We start from the raw sequence: 25,014 nt of genomic DNA on the forward strand, positions 1-25,014 counted from the left end.
TTGGAATGAACCCAGACTATTCCTTTAACGTTTGCCTAACATTGCATTCCCAAAACTAACTTTTAATTGTTAAAATGGTACCAGCAGACACTCAAACCATCGTCTTTCTCCTCATCCACAGGCGGCAGGGTTCGGTAGGGAATGCTGGCCAGTAGACACGAGCTCTCGTTGGTGCTCCGACCTTGTAGAACTCTCGCTGCGAGCAAGATAAGCGGCCCTCAGGACGGCTAAACACACCGAGCGCTCGCTCTCACTCTCGTTCCCTCTCTGCCGCCTTCTTTGTCTCTCTCCTCTGCCTGACCAACATAATCTTCTTTCCAAAAGGTCAAGTGAGACAGCGGCCCGTCAGGCAGCGCTCAAGCCTGCGCTCCGTCTGTGGGGTATATTTATGAAACAGCTGCAGGTGGAGAAGATGCTAGGTGCACTCTGGAGATACTCTTTCCAGACTGAGCAACGTGTCCGCAGGACAATGTACGCTAATATTTGAGTGGGCGGGATGCGGCTCTGTGGGGAAGCCTGCAAGTTTTGCTAGTAATGAGTCCTTCTGCGTCCCTCTCAAGTTACGTAAACGCCATATTTCTGTTTCTTGTTTCGCCTCCATGCAGGTTCTGCGTCGGAGACAAGTTCTTTCTGAAGAACAACATGATCCTGTGCCAGACAGACTATGAGGAAGGACTGATGAAGGAGGGCTACGCGCCGCAGGTCCGCTGACCACCCCACGACCCCGCGGCTCGCAGGAGGGGAAAGAGCTGCGAAAGGACCTGAAGGGGACATGCAATCAGACACAAGAAGCACTAGTATCCTCTCCAGCCCATGTCCCCATTACATTGTATATATGAAGAGCCCACATAAGGGATGGTGTACTGTACAGATTAGCCATAGAGATGTTTTTGGTAAGTGGGAGAATGTTCGAAGACGGACCAAGACTGTGGTTCGGTTTTAATGACGCTGCCTGATGGCCTTATGAAGACCAGACATCTCAATGGCCCGACTTTTGTGAACTTTAAGACACACAAACATACAACCCCAAGTCCACATCGCAATTGCATTTCACTTGCTTACAGGGTGAAGACCACATAGTAAAAAAAAAAAAAAATATCCAGTATTTATTGGCAAATGAGAAGAAAAGGAGCCATGTCAACATAAGATCTCAGGTTGAATGGGATTCCTCATTGTCCTTTCTATTTTTCATTTACATTGTGTCTTAATTGCGTTTCCAGCAACAAGCTATTTAGATAAACACAAACAGCCAATCAGAAGATATTTGATGTTTAATGTAGAGTTACGAGAACCAATGAGATTTCATAGTGGGCGGAGCTACCCAGCACAAAGATACAGACATAGATGAAATGTCCCGGCTGTTAAGGACAACTTCGCGAAATTGCTCCTTGTTAAGACATGGTGTTAGCTTTCTAACAGATCTTTGAGCTTCGACATCTTCAACATCAAGTGGTGTGATTTCATTAGTGACGTTTTGATAAACTTCTCTCACCCTGTTTTATACCTAAAAGACCCTAGCTGTCAAACGCGAACTCTTTGAACATTTGGGTTTGGCACGTGTGTAAACGATGGGTTTGTTACTTTCTTCACTGTATTTATTTAATAGGCTTTTCGTCATTGCGCGTAACTCAAGGCTCTGTTCCTGACATGTTTATACCTGAACTGAATCACCGCTCAGTCGCCAAGCATCTCCTCCAGACGTGACGAATGTCGCCTCGTATTTTTTTGTGTGGCCCATGTTGATCAGCTGACATAATCCTCTTTAAACACAATCAGGTCGCATAAACTGTAGGCATTACTGGAGCACGTGAATACCTGGATGGAGGATTTGCCTTTACCGGGTTTTGTTTACTATCGACTTAAGGCGACACAGAAGCCCAAATCACTACTGTAGCCTACTACGCTGATAATTCTTTTACGGGCTATGATTACCTTTGGAAACCGATGGCATAGCCTAGAGAAAATATGAGGACAAACTTAATTTGTATATGGTGGTTGTACATATTTAAAAAAAAAAAAATCCTTTTTGCTTGCTATTGTATATGGATTTTCTTTTTATGTGTTATTCAGCATGAGATGTTTATTTTTAGGATGTGTACATACTGTACTGTAATCATTTTAAGCACAAATGTAATACAGTTTTATTGTGTTAGCACTGTGTGGTGGCTTTCTTTGTGTCCTCTTTGTTTTTCCCACAAAAAGCACTTTCCACAAACAAGGTACAAAATAGAAAATGAAATACTTTAGATTTTTTGGCTTTAGATTTGTTTTTTAACAAATGGCCAATGGAGAGAGGTGTTCAAAAACTAAAAAAAAGAAAAAAAAAGAAAAAAAAAAGTTGACTGCCAACATCAGGATGCCATGTTATTTTTGCCTCGTTGTCAAAAAAAAAAATGCTAGAAAATATATTAAAATAATAATAATAATAATGAAAACAAAATGTAAAATTTAATTACATAAAAAAATATATATATTTTATTCATATAATTTATGTAATTTTAGATCTCCACAATCCACAAAAATAACAAAAAATTTTACATTTTTAATATAAAATCAATAAAATCAAAAACATCAAACACAACATGTCAAAATTTTCAAAATCCCTATTTTAAGGAGAAACATTATGCATTTAAAACTTGCTGATTTTCTTGCTAGGTCATGCTATCTTCAGGTTAGATAATAGTTGATTAAAACATATATAATAGTTCTATAACAATAAAAAAACATGGGATTTACACCACTAAAAAAGTCAAGATACACCAAAATTTAGGGAAAATGCCATTTGGCGAATAGATCCCCCTCTCTTTCTTTCTCTCTCTGTCTGTAAAGAAAGCCAATGGGCCGGTTTGCATAAACTGTCGTTTCTAAGACGGAGTGTTTACTGAAGCAATTTGGTTTAAGTGCCTCGCTCAAGGGCACAACTGTAGATGCCGAGCAGCCAGTGGTGAACCTTCGGGTCTCCACTCCATTAGCCTATCCACCAGACCATGTTGCACTTCCGGTTCTGTGATTGATCATAAGTGCAATTTGTCATTTTGTCATCCATTTAGTTGTCACTGCCCCTCAAAAATTGCCACCCCTTTAGTCTGGGGAAAGGAAAAAAGGGTGAGAAAGAAATAGATCCACCAGTCCAGCTAAAAACAGCTGCGTGCTTAATAGGGAGGTGTTTTAACATAAAGGTGGTCACCCGGTCAAAATTAACCTTGATTTTGGCGATTAAGACCCTAAAACAAAGCAGAGGGCTCTTAGTTTACCCTGTAGGGGTTCATTTAGGAAATATGATGCAAGCAGAGTGCAGTTTTGAATATAATGAATATCATTCAGAGATTCAGAACAACAGAACAACTACAAGTTTGAGATTCAGTAAATTTGTAAACAAGAACTTAATATTGATTAACTAACATAACTGACTAAACTACATTAAATATAGAAATAAATATCTAAAATTAAATAGAAATTTAATTTAGAGTTTAATTGGATGTGATTTGGATCCAATCTTAAAATGTAATAAATACATAAAAACATTAATACATTATAAATACATGCTTTATGATTGTTGTATACGCTTATGAAAAATAACAACCACATATCTCATACATCTCATATCATTGTTCTTCAACAATAAAAAAAAAAAAAAAAAAAAAAAAATAAAAAAAAAAAAAAAAATAAAATAAAATAAAATAAAAAAAAATAAAATAAAATAAAATAAAATAAAATTAATAAAATAAAATAAAATAAAATAAAATAAAAAAAAAAAAAAAATAAAAAAAAAAAAACAAATAAACTTAATAAAATAATAAAACTTAAAAAAAAAAAAAACGAAAAAAAAAATCAACAACAAAATTATACAAGAGACATAAAACCATAGCTACTGTAGGAAATCAGCTGCATGAGACAATAATCGGATGCATATGGTCATAATGCAAACATTTGATAAGAATTATGTATGCCAGAGGGTTGTGTAATGAAAACTTGCAATATTGTCTACCTATAAACCAATAGATGTATGTAAGGAAGGCCCACACTTGAGCTATTTAAAAGCTTTTGTAGTTTGCTTTGCAAGCAAAGCCAGAATATTGCTTGAAGATCCTCTTCACTGTACAATTGAAACACTGAGATTAAAGTTCTCCATCTAATTAAGGAGGCTGTTTAAAGTAGCCTGTGAAGTTTGACAACAGCGGCACTCACATCGCATTACAGCCTATAATAAGCAGACCAATTAAACTAATTGAATTTCTTTAGCCTGAAACACAGAGGGAAAAATGTCTTTGATTAGACTCAAGCTGTTAAGTCCTTCCATAAAAGCAGAGATGGCTCTGAAACCTCGCTAGATAACAATCCAGTCGAAGGGAACTGGGGGGCTCTACTCCGCTAATTTACCGTAATTGTCTCATATGTTGAAGTGTTTAAAGGAAGATTTAATGAAACCATACTGTTAGCGGTAACACTGTGGTCACTGAAATATATATTTACACAACATAAGTAGGCTACTATATGCAATACAATCATGCACAATACAATTTAGTAAAATACCATACCGTTAAGTAATATCATATAGTTGGCTACAAAAGAAAAGGGTGAGCAACAAATGAATGTGTTTGCACACAACATTAACAAGCACTATATATAACTACCTACATGCAACATACATTAAAAAAAAAAAAAAACAAACTAAAAAACTAAATAAATAAAATAATATATAATAATCAGATTTCAGTTGTTAGATCTAGTTTGGGTCAGGATTTGAAATTCAAATAAATAAATAGTAATCATATTTAACACATTAAAATGTAATTTGGATCAGTTCTTAAAATTAATGAATAAATAAATGAGGATATTTAACTAATTAAACAAAATGAACAAAAACAAATACAAAACATACTAAATGTAACAAATTAACATTTTGATTGGAATTTAATTGTTGAATGTGATTTGGATCAGTAAATAAACACAAACAAACCAACAAACAAATAACATTTAACTTTTGAATATGATTTGGATCAGATGTTGGAATTCAGTGAATATAAATGAATGAATGGACGGATGAATGAACGGTAAAATTTAATCAGATTTCAGTTGTTGGATGTGGTTTGGATCATTTCTTGAAATTGAATGAATGAATGAATGAATGAATGAATGAATGAAAGAAATCAGATTTCAGTTGTTGGTTATTGGTTGGTTTTGATCAGGTCTGTAAATTTGAACTTTTGTTCTGCTGTTCAGACAACAAAAAACTAAACTGATTTGAGTCAGATGCCCCAAAAAGCTCTTTTCTACCTATTTCAACAAAGTCAAAATAGATACAATGGCATCAAATTTGGCTTTTTGTTCCTCTGTCAGAACTCCTCACCTTGCATCGTTGTATTTCTATGTAAAAGCTGCTTTCATCACGTCTTCTTACTCAGAGAGAAAGAACACTCTGAAAGCATTGAGGGAGACCACACAAACTGTCTTATTTAACACACTGTTATTGTTTTATCAGGGCTATTCACAGGAGCGTTTAAGACCAATGCTTGACAAAAGAATAAAAGATAACGTGTGTGTTTAGCGCAGAAACATCTCGTCTTCAAACCTTCAGCAAACAGCTAGCTGACTAAAGCAAATCCAATAATAAAATGCAAGATCCTTTCATAAAATAGTCATTAGGGGCATTTAGAAAGAGAATTAGCTGCCAGGGCACGTATCGTTAGTGGCTCCCCCTCCACAACGCAGCTGACCGCCGAGTCTGAGCGGCGGCCGCTTTGCTCACATGGCGCTTCTCGTTTGGCAAACGGCTCCAGGGGCGAAAATAATGATCTGCGTAGACATGCCAATGCTATCTGGACCAGATAACGCTGTCTTAATGACTCCTTATCCTTCGGCCTCTTCGTAGAGATGGGTGCCACAGCAAATATATTCCCATCATTGGGTCATTAGCTCTTTATTGCACCGATAATGGAATTTTTGGTCCAATTCGAGTGTACGCTACCCATTGGAAAACAGCCCTCGGATAGATTAGCCAACGGCTAGTACGGATGCTCAACGAGCTCTTTTCCCATTCCTGATTAACGGATCATTAGCTGGTATTGGCTAAACACAATGACACTTTCTTACTCAAACACAAAACCTGATAAAGACATTGTAATGGGGTCTGGATAATGGTAATCACTGTACTCAGTGTATAAAACACGTCCCTAGTCACACTTAACATTCACAAATTTGGATTGTGCTAGCCTTTTTGTTCAGACAAGCTGAAAAATTGGTCAAATCTGATCTATGTAGATCCTTTTATAAGAAAAGAGTGGGCAGAAATGAGGACACTAGCATGTTTGTCTATCCTGCTTAATAAAAAAACAGTCAGAAATGCTTTGATAGATCAAACATGAATTAATAAATACAATTTCACTAAAATATATATTTTGTCTTTGTTCTTTATGGCGTGTCTCAGGTATTTGTACAAGAATAGGGCCTGTAGGGATGTTTATGTTAGAAACTGGCCTTTAGCATTGAATAGAAAGCTACAAACAATATATTTTCCGCCTCATCCCTAACTAGAATCGACATATAATCAGTAAAAGAAGGTGTTTTATACATAAAGCTGGATTTTAAAGTAAATTTGAGCAGCAGAAATAGTTAAACTAATGTAAACTGTCATGTCAACATTTAGCTTATGCTAAGCTAAATGCTATTTTTAACCTAAACATGCACCAATTAATTCAAACTGTCAACATTATGCTAGCTTAAGCTAAGCTAATTAATATTTTTAGAATAAATATGCACCAATTAATTTAAACTGTCAAAATGTAGCTAACTTAAGCTAAGCTAAATGCTATTTTTAGTCTAAACATGCAGCAATTAATTTAAACTGTCCACATTTAGTTAACTTAAGCTAAGCTAAAATGCTATTTTTAGCCTAAACATAAACCTTTTATCAAGCATGATTTATTGAGTATATATAAAAAAAACGATATTAGACCATAAACATTTCTGTTAGCTTATAGAAAGACATATAATAAAGATGCTTTTTGCCTTGTTTCACAGTTGAACGATCCTTAAAACAAGATAAATGAACTTTCAAACAACACAAGCAGTGGTTTTCTTATTGATTTAAATTAAAGTTCCACAAACAGATGGATGGATGAACTCGAGTTTTATGTGAGGTTTTGCTTTTAAGTCTCAATTTGAAAATGGATTTGAGTTAGATGTACTAAAGTCAAATTCTTTTTTATGTTCATTCTGAAACAAACTGTTTTCACTGCTTAAACATTAACACAACAATCTGTGCATCTGTACACAACCACAGGCCTGTCAGGGAACCGTAATGAAGATGCACACACCACAAGAAACCCAAGCTTGCACGCACATACAAACATGCCTCTCCATCCTCGCGTCAATCTCAACTCCGCAGATGCACATAAGTGGCTCATCATACATTGTTAGGCAGGAAGAATGTTAGTTATTTCACCTTAAATGTCACTGGCAATTTATTCGATGCGGCTCATTCAGCTGATCTGTTATTTAAAGAATGCAAGACGTGTTATCGACACAGACGGATCTGCAAAGGCGGCCTGCCATTATCAGTAATGTGCTCTGGATAGCACAGCGCCGACAAATGAACTGAGAGAGATTGGGAGTTCGCAGGCCCTGTGAAGTTCTCCCTTTTGATGTGGCACACTAACCTAAACCAGATGGACCAGGATTGGTCCACCAGGAAGGCCCAGCAGTGACACTGAAATGCACATGCCAGACAAATGCAGGTATAAGGAAACACACCAATTCAAAGAGACATATGTAAGTACAAAACAACAAGGCTATGTTAATGTATTTGGTCTTTGCGGAATAGATCTGCTACACTTCTGCTAATTTTTGATTAGTAATATACATTGCTAATAACTTGATTTGGACAACTTTAAAGGCAATTTTCTCAATATTTTAATTTTTTTTTCACCCTCAGATGCCAGATTTTCAAATAGTTGTATCTCGGACAAATACTGTCCTATCCTAACAAACCATACATCAATGGAAAGCATATTTATTCATTTATTAAATCCCAATTTTAAAAAATTTACACTTATGACTGGTTTTGTGGTCCAGGCAGGGTCCCATTTATGAATAACCCCCATAGCATACATGATCACCCCGTAGCAGATCTACACAGGTGGAGCTGGGGAAGGTGGAGGGTTTCTGAAGCATGCTGCAACTGCTAAAGCAAACACTAGCCAAGCATTTGAAAGTTGAGCAGCAAGCTCATCGGCTACCAGTAGAGAACCGATCAGCTCTGACATGATGATGTCATTATGTTATATTGAGTTAGCGCTGTCGGACTGCACCGTATAGTTTCATGCCAGAACTTTATCATCATTGCTTCTTTTGTATCATTACTATGTCACTTTTCTATTTATGTAATTTTTTTTTTACTTTACACACCTTAGTGGCCCCCAGTTTAGTAAACCACAGACCAGGATGTTTATTTTTTTTACTTTACACACCTTAGTGGCCCCCAGTTTAGTAAACCACAGACCAGGATGTACACCTCAGGTCAGCAAACATACATCACTGTGTTATTGCAGACCTTGAGTTATAAAGACCCAGATTTGTGGAATTTAAATGAAGATTGCATGTGATCCATTCATGCAGAGCAGCGCTAATGGCTATTTCAGTGTCTTAGTTAACACCTTCTTTCAAGTACATCTACACAGCTGGAGCTGAGAATAGCTCTAGCCGTTTATGACGGGCTATTCCCATTTGACCTAATTTATACTAAATTGGAGAAATGATTGTATTCAGCAGGGGGTGCGAGACACGCGTAGCTCCTGACAACACCCTCACAAACCCTTTCAAAGCAAATATTTGAGATTATTCAAGGCAATTTTCTACCGTCCCTACCTCGGGCTTACGTACTCGGGACAGGCGTAACGACTTGAAACATCTTATTTTGCCAGGCTGAAATGGCTGCGGCAACAGGGAGAGCTGAGCTCCGGGTTTTCTCAGCGGGTGATTTAAGAGTAATCAAACATTGCTGCACTGCTACGGGAACCGACTAAAGCCCGTTAAACTGAAGTCCGGTGAGATAAGAACAGCACTACCTCATCTCGAGCAACCTCAGAAACAAGTGCAAACCCTCCTCCGAGACTTATTTGCGGCAGATGGGCTTGTGATTTCTCCAGCACCCGATGAGCGATATGAGAAGAATGTTGATCTGTTAGGCATTAGCGCTCGAAGGCCCGGGCCGGCGCATACGTGTGGCCTTGAGCGTCAAGCCGAAGCCTTCGCTGGATGAGAGCTTTATTTCAGGTGCATAATTGGACTCCTGGCTTTTATGGCCTCATTTACTGGAGGAGTGCTTGTGCACTACCACATCTGTGAAGGTTATGTTTGCGCCCAAGGATTTCTGCACACTATTGCTGTGATTTTAACAGGTGTAGGGTTGAGCTGCCTAAACCAAATTCTACTACTAAGCGTGGACTCAAATCACAAAAGCAGTCCTGACAAACACAATAAGCCAGAGGTTCTCAACTCTGGGCTCACCAGAGCTGCAGGTCATGAACTGTATCTGGCATATACTGTTTTTATTTCTCTGAGCTTGACTTAGAATAATAGATTAGAGCTATATATAAAATACACAGCTTCTCTTTAATTACATGAAATGGAGGTTAAATCCTGACCTAGATGAAAAGGAAAACTCAATGTAATAAGGCAGCAATAGGTGAAGGTTACCTAATGTGATCTAAAACTACATTTTGCTTTCAGAATTCAGCAATTTATTTGTATTAAATCCAGATACTGATCAAATAGATATAATACAGCATATAATAGCAGAAATTAAATGAATGCTTGCAACTGTGAGGGACTGGTCAGTGTTCACACAGGGCATGCTCTTGCATTTAAAATGCATGGGTTATTAGACATGATTTTCGAAAGATTAACAACACCTTACAAATTCAGTATAATGGAATTTATATGTAAATTTATAATTATTACTACATAAGATTCTGTGGGAGAAAATTTTTAAAGATTTTTACAGATGAGAATGCCTAATGTGAGTATTTAATAATAATATATATAAATAAATTAACAACAACAACAACTATTATTATTATGATTATTATTATTACTAGTTTTTTTATGCATTCTAATAATAATAAGTCATTCAAGATCATATTATTCTTAAATATTGTTAAGAAATTAACAACAATAACAACACTAATAGTTATTTCATAATTATTTTATTACACTTTTATTAAACAGCAGGAAAAAACCTAAAGGAATAAGTACATATAAAAGTACATTTATATTTATATATAAGACTCTGAGTGAGATAATACAAGATATTTGTTAGAAAAAAAAATGTCTGCATGATTTTGTAGACAATAAACAAGAATGGCAAATGTCTGTATTACTATTAATTATATAATAATAAGAATAATAATTAATTATTATTGTAATTATTAATTTTATAAGTATGAATATAAAAAATAAGTTAATCATTAAAAACAAAAACTATTATTGGTTATATAATTATTTTGTAGTACACTATTTTTCTTACCTTTTTAAAAAAATTTATTTTTATTTTTTTTGCTGAAAATGTTTATTATATCTATTCCACTGCGCTACTTTTTCCATTGTTTTTGTTGTAAACACATGCTAGACAAATGTGTTTGACCACTGCACTCACATCTCATGTCTTTTGCAGTGTCTCATGTGACACAGCATTCTAAAAACGCAGTACTCCAGCTCAAGTAGAGTAGAAGTAAAAAATTTTATTTAAAAAAATGTAAATACAATTCTTGAGTCTCTTTTTTTTTCACCATTGCAGTGTCTCACATTTTTCAAAGCAAAAAAAATATGGCTCCCAAGACTGTAATTTGTTCATCTTTTCAGAAATTCTAAAATGTGTAACTTTATTTTTCCTTTTTTATGTGATTGTGGTCACAAGAGTTTTAAAAACATAAAAATGGGTTGCGAACCTAAATAGGTTGAGAAGTCTTTCAGTAAGCATTCTATACCTTGTGTCTACAGCGCTAGCAAAAGAAATGAGAAGAAAGAAGAGTATGGGGTGCTAATCAGACCAGTGAGCCACGTTTCTAATGGGCACCCAGGGGACCCAGGCCAGTGGACCCTTCCAATCCACGACATCCGTTTTGACAGGAATCTCCACAGGGCAGCGGGGCCGTGTAATTACTGCTCACCATCACGCTCGTGATGGCTGTAATACCTGACGAGACTTTACACTGGACCTGAGACTGGGGTCTCATCACTGACCCATCACTAACCGATCAGAGATTGTAAGCTAACATCAAGAAAAAAGTAGCTGTAACAAAAACAACAGATTCTGACAATGTTCTTCAGGAATACAGCGAGGGAATACAGCAAGGGAATTCTGAAGAACTTTTCATTCCCTCCATCACGAAATGTGCAAAATAATGGATGTTGCTGTCCGCTCATCTCCGCTGTTTGTTTATTTGCCGGTTAAGTGTGTTTATATTAGTATATGGCGATAAAAGACGTCTGCTTTCCTCCTCGACTGGTGACCCGTGACCTCTGGATGAAGCTGGAAAAGTACGCCCACACTCCTGCTGTGCTTTCTGGTCTTGGGTCAGATACGTGGGTTGGGCAAAGAGAGCAGCAGTGAGATGGAGAGAGAAAGTGTGTGTGTCGCTCGCTCTGAACCTCCGAGCAAATTCTAAATGTGAGTGATTAGTTCTTGGATGGTTGTCTGAAAGCTTTACTATTGCAAGCCCACTGCAGGCTTGGAAAAATAAAGCACACAGTTATTTCCTGTCTCTCCACGTCACCTTCGAGCACCTCTTAGAAAACTATGCACACGAACAATTCAGAGACCTGGACAGCACAAAACAACAGAAGTTGTCGCAAAAGACCGAACAAATGTTCAACTCATGGAGTTACATAAATTTCCAACATTCTGACACTTACTCTTTTTCCTTGGGATTAGAAATTTGAAGAAAATGTGAATCCATTTGATTTGGAGTGTTGCTTGAGTACAAAATGTTTCCCGCACAGATTTTGCTTTAGTTAAGTAGGTCACACAAATATGTTGCGATTCATGCATTGTCATCCCATTGATAATGGTCCTTTTTTAATATGACCACACCTTTACAGTGAGCATGTTTACATGGACAACAATAATCCAATTTTAACAGGATAAAGACAATACTCTGATTAAGAATCTACCATGTAAACAGAGATTTTTGATTACCTTAATCAGGCTAAAGTCATACTCAAAGTAAACACAAATCGAATCAAGATGTAGAGTATTTCTATTTTAGTCGCATTATCGAAGTGCAGTATAGACATATACACTCCTTAATCACACTGTTAACATTGTGTAGGACTTTTCGTTGTATTTTGTGTCCCTTTAACCAACAAAAACACGTTGTGCCAACGAGCATTAAAGTTATTCAGAACCTTTTCGAAACCACATAGCAAAGCACTAGCAACCACTTAAAAATGATGATCATGAATCATGAATTTCACACAGGCAAACACCAATTTTCTTCAGAAAAGGTGAAAATCTAGTTTCTACCATCTCTTGTTGTGCTTGATAGAAACAAAGTTGGATAACTGAAAATATTAGACACAAATGACCTCCGTGAAGCAGCCCACAACACTCATTTCCATTGCAAATAAACCAAGGAGTCGCAGAACGTCTGCTAGGCCGAATCTCCACCCACAATCACAGCTCTCCGCTCAAAAACAAGCACCACGTGAAAGAAAAAAGCCTCCCTCTGGACCAAACTGAACTCTCTGTATCCTACAAGTACCCCGATCTTAAAAAGAGCCCTCCAGGAGCTATTTATTAGTTCGGACATTTTATCCCCCCCACACACTCCTGCCTAAACCTAATCAATTGATGAGGGTTTAAAACAAGGTTTGGTGGATGGAAGTGTTGGGATGGTAATGATGCCATGTAATGATTTCCCCTGAGGAGATCGGATCTGTTGCCAGGAGGGAGAACGGGGAGAAGAAAGACCTGAGGGAGAGAGTCGGTGTAAAGAGGGAAAGACTCCACATCAGCATTTCAGACAGGCACCTCCGTCATGAAAGAGACTCCGAGCGGGACGTAGAGGCCATATTAAGATGAGAACGATCCGAATCGCACCCTGAGCAACTTGATTCCGCGTTCTCCATCTCCCTTTTTGAGGGTTGCCGGTAAAATATCAAGTGTTTGGGAGGCAGCAAGCGATATTAAACAGCTGAAAGGTACGATTTAACAATGCTCAAAGTCGGCGTAAGATAAGCAACAAATTAGACGTGTCTGTGTTAGGGAGATGGGAGGAAGGGGGTAAAAAAGTCTCTCGCAATCGATTGCGTCGTCAAAAATTAATCTGCCGCCCTGCGCCTGGGACTCGCTGCCAAGGTTTGTGAGAAGTAATAAGCACTCATATAACTAACCCTCTCTCTCATGTCTTCCTTCTGCCCAGGAATCTGCTCTTGGTCTCGGCAGGGATGTTTTAGCTGGAGAACCCAGACATCTAGAGTAATCTAGACCATGTACTCTTGCTGTGACAATTGGTTTAGATGACTGACGGGCTGGACCAATGAGAGCGAATCCACTGCATTCCCTTTTAAGCAATAATTTTGTGATGCTCTGTAAACACAAAGTCATAATTGGGTGGAAAGCCTGCTGCAATTTAACTACTGGCATGTGCGCTGAGCCATTAGCTCTACGAAAATGTGTTAAAAATGGCTCAAATACACCCTAAACCCTGAGTATTTTTGAAAGGCTTGATGGGTGTTACACAATCCATTCTTTGGAAGCGTTGCTCGGTGTCTGTGGTAACAAAGCAGGCGTGTATGGGCAATAAGAGCACTGCGTCTGTCAGGCCGGAATGGTAGTGCATCAAGTCTGGAGGTGACAATGCACTCTTGCCCATTTGCACCACATTAAGGCCTGCTCCCAGCAGAAAAGTGCCTTTCTGCGTTTCACCCCTCTTTACCCTAAAGTAATGGAGCTTTTTCACAGCTCATGGAGGTTTTTGCAGGCCATGCACTTAATGGTGTTCGGTTATCACCTGCCTGTCTGCTCACGGAGTTCATCCCTATTTGTCTCTAGGAGGACTTCTGCCATTGTTTGGATCAAAATCTCCTAAGCCAGATCTGAACCCCAGCACTGAACTCCCAACAACTCAAGGCACCATTAAAATCAAGAACTTTAAATTTAAACTTTAAATGTAACCGACACTGGGGTCCTACAACTAGAATCTATTTAAACAAATAACACCAACTGTTTTAAGCATGTTTGTGCAGAGACGTACCAAAAAATAAGGGTTCACACACTTATAGCAACACTATAAAACTCCAATAGTACTCAAGTTATTGTGACTGTCTTTACATCTAAAATTCATACTACTGCAACAAATGCTGGTATGTTTCTTACACAAATAGAAAATGATTTTTAGCGTAATCTTTAAATATGCATAAAAAATATAAACAAATATAAAACCGGGTTTTAAAAAATTACATTTCACATAAATCAAGGAGAGAAATAGTTTTACAATAACTTGAGCAACAGGGTTGAAGGTTGTGCTTAATAAATGTTTTGAAGAAAAATAATTATTGTAGATCATACTTGTTTAGAAATGTTATGCTTTGAGTGTCACAATTCTAAGAAATGTTTTTTTTTAAATTTGTAATGGGTGGAAATGATGCAGTAACAGGGTTGCACATAGAATGTGAAACATCTAAATATTATGTTTTTGATCACTACAATTAACTAACAAGTACACATATATCGATTCAATATTGATTTAAATTTATGTTTTTGTCAAAAACTTAAGGGGAAGTGAGTACAGATATTTGTCTAAATCAAACAAAAATTAACACACTAGGTAATGATAGTTTTGATTTTCAGACATATCTAACAGTCCTCAAAAGAAAGAAACATGGAACTTGTGCTCTAATGCTGCCAAACATTAATACACTAGTCGTTCTGAAGTTCTCTATCCTTCTGGCTGCATTTGGAATTCAAGCAGCAATTTATTTCACCTCCAGATGAGTTTCTCCCGTGTTCCTGCATGTTCAGAAATGGCACGGTGTGCGTAGAAGCTATTATCCTCGGTCTGTTCAATTATTGATTGGCGAATGCCACAGGGTGAGCCGAAAGCGCAGTATACGAAGACCAAATAAATCTGTGTTTGGACATTTTAGGTTGTGCCTTCCACACCCTGGACTTGGGACAGTGATGGTGATGCTAAAACCACAATTATTTGTCAAGTCAGGAAGAAATCAAACATCTGCACCACAGGTTCAAAATGTGAGTTTCCCAGCTTTTCCGCCAGACTGTAAAGGTTTGAGAGGACTTTGCTTTCTTCTGCAAAGATGCACCACCTTTGAGAAAAATCTAAAAAAAATTAGGGTAAACCAAAGTACATCAAGTTTTTTAAGTTAATCCAAAGTATCATGTACAATGCTGCAATGTTTTTGACAGGATGGATTTGAATGATATTTCCAGAGTGATTGAGCTGCCAGCCGTCTCCCTCAGGTCACTCACAGCCTCTGAAGCAGCTTTTATTTCTTTCATAAAACCGGGCAGATTTATCTATTATTAACTCTGCTCCTCATAGCAGCCACATTTTTATGTATTGCTGAGACAGGGTTAAATGATTTTCAGTTAATTAGCTTGCCTCCAGGTTATTGATTTTCCTTCAGAAAGCAGCGAAGCTCCAAACCAGGGTCTCTGACTGGCTTCAGCTCCATCTCTGATCATGGCCACACGAAGGTGCAGCCGAAGTGATGCTGAGAGACAATCCCATTGCACCTTCGCTGCAGCATGCAACATACTGTTTCACTGGAACTTTGAAAGTCTAGATTCGCCCACAGAGGAAACAACTTTTGTAAGATGCTCTCAAGAACAGCGACATTATAGACACTCACACTGAAGCATTTTAAGCAGTTGGGGAAGCTAAATCAGTTCAATCTTTTGCCATTGTAACAGTACAAGGACTCAGATGTGATGTGTGTATGCCCAATGGGGTCATGAAACAAAAGTATTGAAGGACTACTGCATATACTCGAGAACTGACTGAATGGATCCACACGAAACTGTGATAAGAATCTATACCAAATCAACAATACAACAATATTACAAAATAAATAAAAAAAATCCTTCACTCAATTTACATAGCTAAGGTAAAGTCTTGTATTTTATGTGCAGAGCCTTCAATGACACATTCAGCTTCAGAGTTTGTAGGTTGGCTGAATCCAATTAGATGGCTCTAAATGGAAAACATGCCAGAGCCGTGGCCCAGTACATTGAGCTGCTGTGCTCATGTGGGCAATTCAAGTTTGAGTTTGGCTAGCATTCAGTCTCATTCCACCCACCTTTTTAACTACCTGGAAACAGGCTAGAAACCATTCATAGCTCCCTATCAACCACCATCTAATCTATCTTCAAATTGCCTAATTTTTAAACAATATAAGGTATAAATTCGTTACTTTTTAAAAAAATTTTGCTTAATCAGAATGGAATGAAACTTGGTGACTTGTGTACTTACACAGCTAATGTGACAAAAGAAAAAAAAACATCGACAAGATTGGATATGTTAAAGGGTCAAAAAATAAAAAAGTAACACTTGGTACCTTTGTGGTCAAAAGGGACTTTGGAAAAAAAATAGCTCAAAAATTATCTAAATATTGTAAGTATCATAAAATCTCCTCAAAATTCTAAATAATAATTTTAAAAAGTATTATTGAATATATTGGTCACTTTTGACCATAAAGGTACCAAATGTAAGCCAAAAAAATTAAAGGGCTCAGAGTGTAATAATTTAAATGGAAAAACAGCTCATAAAAATTGTATAAATATTGCATTGCATCATAAAATTCCCTCAAAATTTGAAATAATGAAAGTAACGTTCCAAGGCTTCGGTCACTTTTGCCCAAGTGTGACCCAAAAATGAAGAGGCCCAGAGGGTTAAGCTGTTTTAAGCATTTAGACAAACCAACATTTAATATATTTCTTGGGCTCTTTAGTTAATAGCTGACACTAAACTGTCAGTGTATTTCTGGACATAATTTTAATGGAAAACAGTGGCCAAGTGGTACATTGAGCAGCGGTGCTCATGCAAGTAATTCAAGTTCATTCCCAGCTATTTCCCCATAATCTTCTTGTCTTTCCACTACTACAGGATCAATAAAAGTGGACAACATACAGAAAGACTGTCAAAGTCAAAGCCTAGTTTCTGAGATATTTGAAACAAAGAAACATGACTATGGAGCTTGCAACCACTCAGAACACATTTTAACTAGAAACCATTCATAGCTCCAACCACGGAGCCACATTAATTCAAATGACGGATGAATCAACATCTAAAGTTTGTCATTTCTCTATAATAAATAGTTGACAATCTAAAGTCAATGTACTTTCTGGAAACCACTGAAATGGAAAACATGTCGAAGTGCTGGCAAAGTGGTACATTGGGCTCTGATGCTCATCCAGGACATTTACGTTTGACTTTCCATTCTTTTCTATTCTACACAATCAATAAAAGTGAAGAACAGAAAACATCTCATAGACTGGACTGGACTGTAAGATATTGAAAACAAAGCAACATTAAAAAGCATAAACCTAAACTGTGAACAGTCTCTTAAAACACTTAATAGTAGTAATCAAATTGCCTAAGTATTTATAAGGCATAGCTAGCTTCAAACCGTTTTAGGAAAATGCTTAAATGTAACATTAACTTTAGAGAACAGTTTCTTTGCTTTTAGAAGTGGAAAAAAACTATTTCATAAAAGGTAACACATTTATTTTACAGATCGGAAGACGAGGGTCAGTTCAGAAAAATGTTCACATGCTATCCACCATCCACTCCCTAGGGGTCATCGGGTCTAATCTTTAGTGTGATTGGCTGAAATCAAGATGACATCACATCAACTTTCTGCCCGAGTGGGAAAAAGCCCTGATCCTTTCATGATAACAGACACCAAATGGTGACGGCTGAGTCTATTCTCTGCCTCATCAATGTTTCAGGCCCGAATAATGAAGTCGAATGTCGCGCAGCCGCTATCATGCGTCTCTCACACACACATGCATGAACACACAGAGAGCCATGTGATGATGAATTATGGCAAGACCTCTCCCTACTTGACTTCCACAGAGGTGGGCTCTCTGACAAACATAAATTATGTTAATAGAATGAAATAAAAAACACTTTATTCCAAAGGTTTCAGTACTTTGAAATGTCAGGATGATCTAGTACGCTACCTGCAGAGAACTCCGAAGCTTAAGTCAGAGCGCTAAAATATTAAAACAAGAAATTTGCGCACTCTCCCGAGGTGCTGGAAAGGTGGGTGAAAAATGGAGAACGCATGAGCGTGTCTCCCAGGTGGAGTTTTTCCATTCATTAATTGATCCGAGTGCCAAATATAGCTCTGCATAAGAGCGCGATGGAATATTGTAGATACAAAACTTATTTGACGGTGCTTTCATTGGAAGAATTGCCATTAGGCCTATTTTTTGTCCTGTTGCCTCAATCAAGTGCTTAGTCAATGTTATCTAAATGCCAAATTATAATTATCGTTCAAATTAGGCGTTTGATTTAAAAGAAGTTGATTAACTCCCAAGGTTATTACACTAGGGGGGTTATCTGGCAGGAAGCTCTGAGGAAACAACATTTTCTTCTATTATTCTTGTCCAGATGAGAAACATGGAGGACGTTTGCATCCAAATTGGAGCAAGTCCCACTGCTACCTCAACATTCCCTGTGTATAATGCGAGGGGGGCTGGGATGCTAAGCAGCTAAATTAACCAGAGATAGGATATTAATTGAACAATTCCATTGTTGCTGTGGCAAACTGCCAATTGATTGGCCCTTCTAGCCGGATCCTTTCCTCTTTATGGGCGCTCCTCAGGCCACCAAATGCTTTTTCGTTAATGCGAGATTGAAAAGAGGAAAAAGAGAGAGGGAAAAAGGTGCAGGGGCTTGGTCGTGGTGTTCAATTACAGCAGGCGAGAGGATAAATCAATATCATTTAAATTGCTTATGGTAGTCACCTGCAATCCAATCACTAAAATCAGCATAGGATATCTGCTGACCCCAGCCAAGTCTAACAGTCCCCTACCTCCAACACTCAAAATCTCCTACTGAAACACGTGTAAAGGTCACGCTTTGCAATGCTCAGAGTAGACTGGGTCAGGGCGTTGCCTTAGTGACTGTTGTTATGGGATTTGAGGTTTGAGTTGAATCATTTCTTCTGTAAGTTTCAAGCTGCACATGTAAACAAAGCAGTAGAGTAACTGCAACAACAGAATTGAGTTTTTTAAAAACTTGTAAATTCAGCATTTATTAATTAGATGGTTATCAAGAGAGCTATTGCACGGGGGTTTGATAAAGAATTGTCTTGAACTGAATTTATAAGATGGAATTTAAATTAACCACGCCCCACACAAAGCTGAATGGCCTATGAATTGGAAAGACAGAAAAATTAATTTACCTAATTGACCCTTTGCCTGGAGTTTGATTGACAGGTGATCTGACCAATCATAATGCAGAACCTGCCATTTTTGTCTGACAAACAAACCAGACATGAGAGTAGATTAACGTCAGTGGACTTGAACTTGAAAAATGGTGTGTTTTGACATCTTTCGGCAGTTGAAACAAGATACCTTCTTATGTCCATTTATGTTTATTTCTCGCTATAACTAGTAAAATGAAGATATTATTGGATTACATGCCACTTGAACTGAGGCGCTACAGCAATCTGTCACAACACATTAAAGAGCCTCAAAACAGTACTTATTGTTTGAATTACTTAACATTTGACAAAATTTGAAAGCTGAGACTTTGTTTCATACCTAAAGTAACCTGCTCGGTTTTGTCTGTCGGTGCATTGTCAGTTTTCTCTTTGTATTTTATATAAAATACACAGCAATAGTATTTGGGGGGGGGGGGGTTAATTTGCAAAGGGTTAATTAAGATTCAAAAAAGAAATTCTGGAAAATTAAGTCTTTCAGTCTGACAAGTTAATTAATTAAATATGATTTTAAAAAAATTCTATTAAATACACTCCTGTATCGCATGCAAAACTTCAAACTTTTTAAATATCTTCCCCCCAAAACTTTAAAATAATGCTTTCTTTAGCCAAATATATATATATATATATATATATATATATATATATGCTACCTCATTTCAAATTCAGGAATTGTGTTGGAACTTAAAATGCATTCTCAATTCAATTATGAAAACAACCCTGCTACTGAGAACTACAAACATGATCATCATGAAATATAATTTATATGAGCAAAGATGCCATATTTGGTAAATAATCCCCAAAGTGTAGCTATAAATAGCTTAAATCATCCAGATTCAGGCAGGTTTACTGAAAAGAAAGTGCATGTGAGCATGCATCTTTTTCAAACAATAGGTGAGCAATGAGCTCTTATATTGCTTCATAAATCTAAATTGCACAAGATTACACCGGGAAAAAGGTTTCAAGTGCAATTTCAGGTTATTCTTTGTCCGACGTGCAACAAAAATAGGCTCAGCACTGTTAACATAAGCGCCGAAAATGATGCTTATGCTTAAATGTTAGCTGAAGCACCACTTCCTCATGCCTTTTGGCCTACAGGCCATCTATTAGGCGTAACGCTGAGATAAATATGCTGAAATCATTGAGTCAACACAGGGCATTTGCTTCACTGAGCATTTTAGGTAGATTTATTTGGCCTTCAAGTGGCCATTTCAATGTGAGTTTTATCCCACATGAGATAATATGACTTCCTGTGTATAAATGGCACTGACAAGTGCAAAAAAATGGCGAGTTTGCTGTAATTCTCTGAGCTCAGTAATGGGCTTCAGTGGAGATGAAGGGCAGAGAAGAGAACAGCAATGTGAAAGGCATTAGTTAGTCCTTATTATGTTCGCATTCCACTGAAGTCTGTTCTGGAGCAGAGAAAGGAGTCAAACATATGGTCCTGACCTGCGCTCGCTACTGTCTCAATGCGATTACGGCTGATCTCTGCACCCATAATTACTTCACATAAACTCACAAGTCGTTAGTTCGTATGAGAAAGCAAGAAAGAAAGCATGCCGTCATTGAAGAAATGTCAGGAGACCGTGCATTCACATCTCGCCTCTGACCTATTTCGTCCGCATTACCGCTGATGCACCTCCAAAAATGCTCTAAAAATGTCTAGTCCAGCAGATATAGTCGGTTCCGGATTGCAAGTCTCAAACTCAAATTGATTTATATTGCACCGTGTCGCCTATAAGTCGGATCCCGGCTAAGCGTTCATTAATTTTTCAGGACCCGTGGAGCCATTGTGTGATATAAATCTCTTCTAAACCTTGATACTGGCCCACGCCATGACTTTGAAGTGCTGCCTAATTAAGCGGCCGTACAGTTAACGAGCCTTACAATAAGGCAGTGGGAAGATCTGAGAAATATATGGTGTCTGTTGTAATATAGAAACAGTGTGGGAGGAATACACCATTACAGCATCTGTCTATCAATAGACCACTAGCACTTTTTTTCCAAGCACATGTCAGTCTAGACTCTGTTTACTGAACGTCCATCTAAAGATAAACTACAAGGTTGACTCCAAGAGCCTTGAGTTTGCACCAAAAAAATCTTCTCGGACAGGCCAGACCCCTGCTTTTCCCCAGCGGAGGGAGAGCCCCTTGTGGGCGGATCAGTCATTATTGATCACAGAGCAAGGTTTAGCTGTTCTTCATCTGGCCAGCCTGTAAAATGCTTGGCTTGACTGAAATATTGCACACCCTGGAGCTGGGCACAGACCCAAAACAAATGAGAAAAAGCCTTTACGGGGCATATGCATGGCCAGCCGTGGCGACCTTGGGGCTAAGTAGTAGTATTTACTGTGACATCAAGAGAGGGCTGGTTAAAGAGAAGGACAAAGCAGCTGAAGGATGCTCATACATTCAAGACACAGGGGAGGTTTAACTAGTTTAAGAGACCTTAATATAAAAATGGTCTCATTTCAGCCATCTTGTCCAGAAGTCTGACAATCAGAATTGATTTGGTCTTTTAATGCACATTGCTAGTCTTAATGTGAACAAACCATCCATGCATTAAGGTAAATTTTAATCAAAATGTCTTGCTATTCCTGTGATCTGGCTCATACAACATTCACTTTTCATAACAATCAAAGCTACAACCAACAGATACATTCCACCCTACATTTTTTCTTGTTAAATATGCCATTTCACTTAGAAACCTGTCACAAAATGAAAGTCAGCCACTACTTGAATTTCATAAGATCCCTGTTTTCTGAGTGTAGAACTGAATTTCATGTAGTTCAGAATTTCTTGCTTTGCTTCACAGTTGAAGAGTTGATTCCAGAAGATTTATATTGGTCATAGCTGTGTGGAGGTCCTGTATTTTTCCAAAACAAAGGCAACTTAGATATTACGACCTCAAAAACCGAACTTTTTTGTAATCTTATAAAGACTGAAATAGTAAAAACACTGAAAGAAACATTTATTTTGTATCTAAGGCTAATTATTACAGTGATTACAGTGATTGTGCGTAGTTGCATGAAATTAGTAATGAAGCTATTCCTAACATAAGATAATGAGTGAAGCATGAATAATAAAATAGCATTCTTTGTTCTGTTAAGCAGGGCTATTTTTTACCAAACTTCTGCTAATGTTAGCAGTATGGCTATATAAAACAGGTCAGATTATTTACTATACGGTCAGATAGAGTGCACAGGAATTAGTTTTTTGTGCCTGCATGCCAAGGGTGCGTTAGAAACAAATAAAGAGGTGCTCCATGTGCATTAGACAAACATTGGACTTAACGTTGGTACCACTTGGGCTTTCAAATAGCTCCCTCTAGTGGACAAAACATGCACTTTTTTGCACACTTGCAACTGTAAAAGCACCATTGCAACCACTTTCACAACAAACATTCTTATTTTTATTTTTTCAAACTTTATTTAATCCATTTATAATCATTTTGTTATTGTTCACACTTTCTTTAAAACTGCTGACAATGAACATTAAAATTCTAAGTTGGTACTTTGCAAATGAAACATTTTCCTTTGCTTGTCTTCACAACTACTGTGAAACTACTGTAAATGCACAACAAATTAAATAGGCCTAAATACCTGACACAATCCAAAGTTGTTGCTCAAAGAACGTTGATTAATAAGTAACAAAAATCAAACGTCTGTTCACAGTGTAAAATACGAGTCAAAGCTTTAGACTCATCCTGAAATGTGTGTCAGGAGTTAAAGATTACATTAATTAAATATTATCAGCAGTATTAGGCCGTATGTTTAATTTTCATTCACACTGTAAAGTGTATTCATGGGACTGTGGTACTGAAAGCCAATAGAAAATAAAAACGACATTATAATTGGTTCCTCAACACATTTCTTTCACGCAACATTGCAAAAAAGCATGTAAACTCAAACTAAATGGTTTTAAATGAAGTGAATGCTATCCATTAGAGAAAAAGTGCTGTGGTGAGCACCCGGTAAGCCATAGAAAAAGTTGTGAACAGCCCCACACCAAAGGCCAGACCTCTGGTAGGCTGGGGCAGAGCCATCACATAGGCCACTGTGTGGATGAAACGTGACCCTACAAACACCCGGAAGTGCAACAGAGCCGTGGAGAGATCTGGCCCCGTGAGTGCATACAGAAGACCGATCACCACAAAGGGAACAATGTTTTCCAGGTCATTCAGATGGCACCTGTGATTCAAGAGCAAAGGCATCAGAAAGAGAGACAATTTCAGTTGTACCTTCATTGCTCAGATAAAACCATTTATATGTTACCGTCGCACTCTTTCCACATCCGGATCAACCCTGACCAGCTTCTTCCTGTCCTCTGTGGTCTTCACCAAGGTGGTGTCCTCCAGGTTTGAAAAAACCTAAAAGAGGAGCCGTTCAGTTTGAGAAAATAAGTGTTTGATCACCCATTAAAAAAAATACTGAAAATATAGAATGCAGGTTGCATAAGCAGTAAATTGAGCACAATAAATAGCCTACCTGTTTTGTCAAGCGAAAATATGAGGTCATGAAGCTCATGAGCATCATTTTGAGGACGACTATGGTTGCATATGTGGAGAAGGCCAGGAAAACCTCGCTGTCAATCATGTGTACAACATCTGCCATCTTTATTCAAACAGCAGTGAATACAAATGGAAAACAACAAAGAGCAAACATAAATAATTACATCAAAAAAATCTAAAGACAATTTTTCCCATTCTTTCTTTAGTTTAATATAAAGAATAATACACAAAAGTCTTACAAAAGCAATAACACATACCGGTTAATATGAAATATCTCATATCACCACTCCTATTGCCCTACCAAACTAATTTGGCCACTGTATCCCAGCTTAAAAACCATTTTCCAAAACAGCTGCCAGTTTAAACTGGATTTTCCAGAATCTTCTCAGTATCACAGCCAAGCTCAAAATTAAAAACGAAGTGGTAGCTTATTTAAAGAACTTTACCGAAAATGGACAAAAAAAAATCCAAAAAGACAGTTATAAGCAAATATTTCTTTAAAACAGACGTTTAGCAGTTTGCTCTTTTAAAGTTGGATTTAGTGTAGCTAGAGTACATGAACAGAGCAAAATATCTCATTTAATACATTTTATGTCGCACAGTTTAAACGAATTTAAATTACGGATGTTTAATATTGTTACATCAAATATAGTTTCTGCATACATTTGTCGATTTATTGGTTTAAGAGTATAATGGAAACAATAGAGCGAACTAGGACGCCCAAGGCGGTCTCTTTGGAATGTCAAAAATGTATGACGAGGCACTTCATATAACCTAAATATTAACAAGAAACAAACAAAAGTACAAGAGCATGAAGTTAAAGAGACGTCTAAGCTGCAATATTAGCGTTTTGATGCGTTTCTCACCTTTTTGACGCCACTTGGTTTCACAGCGTTTCACTCCTGAACTAACTTGCTGGTGGGCGTGTCGAAGAACACCATTTGACACCGTTTATTCTAATGCTACGGGGATTTTTGCGCAATATTTACACGGAGGTCTAGAGTTCCTCGGGGACGTCGATGTAGTTGAAAC

The 25,014-nt window shown here is 37.6% G+C and overlaps 2 protein-coding genes across 6 annotated transcripts in view; one reads left to right on the top strand and one right to left on the bottom strand.

Moving 5' to 3' along the window:
* Nucleotides 1-2,152, top strand: part of LOC109051850 (LIM domain only protein 3) — a 45,490-nt gene extending 43,338 nt beyond the window's left edge. For all 5 annotated transcript variants that reach the window (XM_042721907.1, XM_042721904.1, XM_042721906.1 and 2 more), the window contains one exon: nt 606-2,152. In XM_042721907.1, coding sequence (XP_042577841.1) covers nt 606-711 — 106 coding nt within the window. In that variant the 3' untranslated portion in view covers nt 712-2,152. The remainder of the gene's footprint in view (nt 1-605) is intronic.
* A 20,729-nt stretch (nt 2,153-22,881) lies between these two features.
* On the bottom strand, nt 22,882-25,003 carry LOC109051860 (microsomal glutathione S-transferase 1). The gene is made up of 4 exons (XM_019069346.2): nt 24,849-25,003; nt 23,960-24,085; nt 23,747-23,841; nt 22,882-23,662 (listed from the first exon to the last, which is right to left on the bottom strand). Exons 2-4 carry the CDS (start codon nt 24,083-24,085, stop codon nt 23,416-23,418), a joined length of 468 nt encoding a protein of 155 aa, XP_018924891.1. The 5' UTR covers nt 24,849-25,003; the 3' UTR covers nt 22,882-23,415.
* Nucleotides 25,004-25,014: the final 11 nt, after the last annotated feature.

This window comes from Cyprinus carpio, chromosome B4 (assembly GCF_018340385.1).
Source record: "Cyprinus carpio isolate SPL01 chromosome B4, ASM1834038v1, whole genome shotgun sequence".
Classification (NCBI taxonomy): Eukaryota; Metazoa; Chordata; class Actinopteri; order Cypriniformes; family Cyprinidae; genus Cyprinus; species Cyprinus carpio.